Raw genomic sequence first — 3,444 nt, forward strand, 5'->3', positions numbered from 1 at the left:
TAAACTTGATAATTCTGTAGGTCTTGTTTCTGAAAGTCTGATTTCCATTTCCGCACATCTTTTTCACATCTACTGAAATCACTTGCCATATTACGTGAAAAGAAGTTGCTTAGGCCATACTGGGTCCAACAAGGTGGGTATTGTTATGGTGGTTAGTGGTGGTTGTTTATAAGGGGTGAATCGGAGCCAATGCTGCAGGTTGTCGGTGGTTCGATTGACTGTTGCAGGTTGCCGGTCACCGATTGTTGATGGTGGTTCGATTCTTATTTGAAGATGATATGGTGGTTGAAGTGAATATGAGAGTGGCAGCAGTGGGTTTGAGATCTGAGAGAAAGTGGGAGAAAAAAGGGTGGGTAGATGGTGCCATGGTGGGCCCCCTTCTTTATTAGTTGTTTAATAGTAAGGGCATTTAGGTCATTTTACATCAACTTAACTGAGAAAACTAACCCACATCCGCGCTAGGGACTATTCGAGAACAAAAATTGAAAAGTTGGGGACTATAAAGGTAATTTTAGAAAGTTAGGGACTAAAGGTGAAAAAAGGTCAAACCACAGGGACTATCCGGGCATTTAACTCTTTTTTTTATATGTGTATATGATAAGTTCCTTTTACAGGTTACTTACTTCTACATTGATTTCCCAAAAACGGAAAGAAAATAATCCGACCTCCTCAAAAGTGGGTTGATATAAAGAGAGTTGTTAAGAGAGCCACATCCTAATCCCTCTTGACGGGGCTCTCGCCCTCTCCCTCTCTCTCTCTCTCCCTCTCTCGGAATCCGAATTATTCCTGAAGAATCTTTTCAATTTCTTATCCTTTTTTATTATCATTATTATTAACAACACCCATCGCATCAATCAATCAATCCCTCATTCAGCATCATCCTTGAGTCATGGATGCACCACCAATTGCGATCGATGCTCAACAACAACCCCCCCAGGTATCCTTAATCTCTCAATTTCCGTTGATCGTTGTTTCTATGACGAATCTAGGGTTGTGAATTTGGGCAGGAGGGGAAGAAGGACCTGGGCGATGAAAATCATCATGGAATTTGTGCCATTTGTTTGAATAAGATCGCCTTGCAGGAAACCGCTCTCGTAAAAGCTTGCGAGCATGCGTACTGGTTGGTTTCACGACTCTTATATTTTACGAAATATTTGTATTTCATTTCATATTATTAATATCTCAACATCAACATCAACATCAACATCAAGATCAAGATCCATCCGGTCCGGTGGTTGATTCTTAACAGGGATATTATTATTCTTCTTATTTTGTAATAATTATAATAAATTACCAGTTTTTTAAATCTCATCTGTATGTATACTTTAGCAATAATTGACTGATCCTAAGTGAAAATGGCTTTGGTTTATGTGCATATTTGGACACTATGTTCTTTGCATTGGTAGAAAGATGTTTACTTCTCATTCATCTCTCAACTGAAGGTTGAGTTCAGATCTAAAAATGGGTTATATATTATGGGCTATTGTTTGTTGGCATTTTGTTATGTGCTTAGATCTTTGTAGCCTTTATTTTGTGCCATTTTTATTTAACATGGAACATTATGCAAATGCTTATGTGTTATTATTTCCTAGAAAACCATGGAACTTAGATCTTTGATTATGGATATCAAACTCAAATGCTTTTCACGTCGTATCTTTCTAGTAAGATGTTTTCATGGATATCAATGGGATTTTTTTTTTCTTTTTGCAAATGATAAAAGTGTGTTTCTTATTTTTTTTTATAGTGTGATTTGCATCCTCCGGTGGGCTGCGTATAAGAAGGAACCAACTTGTCCGCAATGCAAGAATCCATTTGAGTTCCTCAACATCCATCGTTCTCTTGATGGCAGGTACATGTAAAAAGCATGATGAAGATCATGGGCTTACTTTTAATGTTAATGAGAAATATTTTTGTCATATTGTCTACTACTAATTTCTTAAATAATAAGAATTTGTCAAACATTTAAACCTTTGATTATTTGAAACGATATATCCCATTTGTTCTACACTGTTGCTTATATGATTGTAATTCGTCAAGATCACATAATCACTTTCAAAAACACATCCACACCCCTTTATGGGTGGTAAATGTGTCATCTGTTTAACTTTTTCATTGGGGTTTTCCCTTTTTCTATACAATGATGTTCAAAGTTGCTTCATTTGGTATTTAGTCTTTATTAATATTTTTCAGATTTTATTTTATAGCAGTAACCAACACATGTACACGCAAAACGTGTCATCATCAAGTTCTCTGATTTTATAAAATATGAATCATAATGTTTGTTCTGTTTTCAAACAGCATTCATGACTATATGTTTGAGGAGAGCGTTTGCCTCCTCCTAAGAGCTCCATGGTTTCATCCATTGCATGTGGAGAAGACTCATCAAGTACCGGATGATCACATCCTGGAAGACTTTTACCCTTACGGGTATGAAGAAGAAGAAGAAGAAGACGATGATGAAGATCTAGATGAAGTGTATCTGGGCCGTTCATCAAATATCAATATCCGTATTGGCAACAGGAGGTGGGGCAATAACGGGTTTGTGAGGGCTGGAAAGCAAGAGGCACGACCCGTCCATCAACAACACGTCTTTCAGGATTCAGAGGCTGGACCTTCCTCTCGCGAGCCTAAAAAGAAACAGGCTGCTGCTGGTGGAGACATGGCGGCAGTAGGGCGGCGAGCCAAGCGGACACTAAAACGCGAAGCTGCAGACAAAGCCGCTGCTGCAAAACACCAGCAGCATTTGGTTAGGCTGGGACGCAAGTGATTTACGGGTCCTGAAGTTCATCCATCTGTACAGTGTTTCTTTTAAAAAAAAAATTGTGAAATGACTGTTTTTAGCTTTAGATGTTAAGTGATAAGAAGGGCTTTGACCACTTGTTCTTATTAGGTCTCTTACAAGTAACCTGCTTTAATATTTATGTTCAGTTCTTTTGTTCATGTTGATATTGGTTTGAATTTTCAAACCCGAGCAGCATGATATTTTTAGTTCAAATTGCTGTTCAAACTTTAATTAGAATAAAAGTTTGACTTTTTCAAGTCAGAGTTGGTGTCTCAAATTCCAGAACTTTGTATTCTGTTGGTTAGCATGTTACTTATCATACCTGTCTTGTTCACGGTTTAACTAGTTTTTAAAAGATCTGTTGGTTAGCATGTTACTTATCATACCTGTCTTGTTCATGGTTTAACTTGTTTTTAAAAGATGTTTATGATATAAAATCTGAATGAATTGTACTGATCATTAAAGCCCTTTAAATAGGGATAGTACAACCGACATATAGGAACCGATATACATGACTAAATTAGCGATGTACATGACCAATTTACAATCGTAATCTAGACACCCCCGCAGTTTGAGCGGGCGGAGGACAGACGCTCAAGCTAGAACAAAACGATTGGAACATTTGTCTTGATAACCCCTTCGTGAATATATCTGCATACTGA

At 37.6% G+C, this 3,444-nt stretch overlaps 1 protein-coding gene across 2 annotated transcripts; it reads left to right on the plus strand.

Annotated features, from left to right (window-relative positions):
- Positions 1–621: 621 nt before the first annotated feature.
- On the plus strand, positions 622–3,043 carry LOC110865791. 2 transcript variants are annotated; one of them, XM_022115114.2, is made up of 4 exons: positions 622–937; positions 1,008–1,120; positions 1,745–1,849; positions 2,299–3,043. In XM_022115114.2, exons 1-4 carry the CDS (start codon positions 890–892, stop codon positions 2,765–2,767), a joined length of 735 nt encoding a protein of 244 aa, XP_021970806.1. In that variant the 5' UTR covers positions 622–889; the 3' UTR covers positions 2,768–3,043. The 2 variants fall into 2 exon arrangements, with proteins under 2 accessions (XP_021970806.1, XP_021970805.1); XM_022115113.2 differs by having other exon boundaries at positions 628–937; positions 990–1,120.
- The last annotated feature ends 401 nt before the right edge of the window (positions 3,044–3,444 follow it).

The sequence above is a fragment of the Helianthus annuus genome, chromosome 6, assembly GCF_002127325.2.
Source record: "Helianthus annuus cultivar XRQ/B chromosome 6, HanXRQr2.0-SUNRISE, whole genome shotgun sequence".
Classification (NCBI taxonomy): domain Eukaryota; kingdom Viridiplantae; phylum Streptophyta; class Magnoliopsida; order Asterales; family Asteraceae; genus Helianthus; species Helianthus annuus.

Bases quoted from the DNA above. Each gene is read 5' to 3' on its own strand.
- LOC110865791 (XM_022115113.2), top strand. From the start codon at position 890: ATGGATGCACCACCAATTGCGATCGATGCTCAACAACAACCCCCCCAG. The intron at 938-989 runs GTATCCTTAATC...TGACGAATCTAG, and splicing joins CTCAACAACAACCCCCCCAG to GGTTGTGAATTTGGGCAGGA. The intron at 1,850-2,298 runs GTACATGTAAAA...GTTTTCAAACAG, and splicing joins CATCGTTCTCTTGATGGCAG to CATTCATGACTATATGTTTG.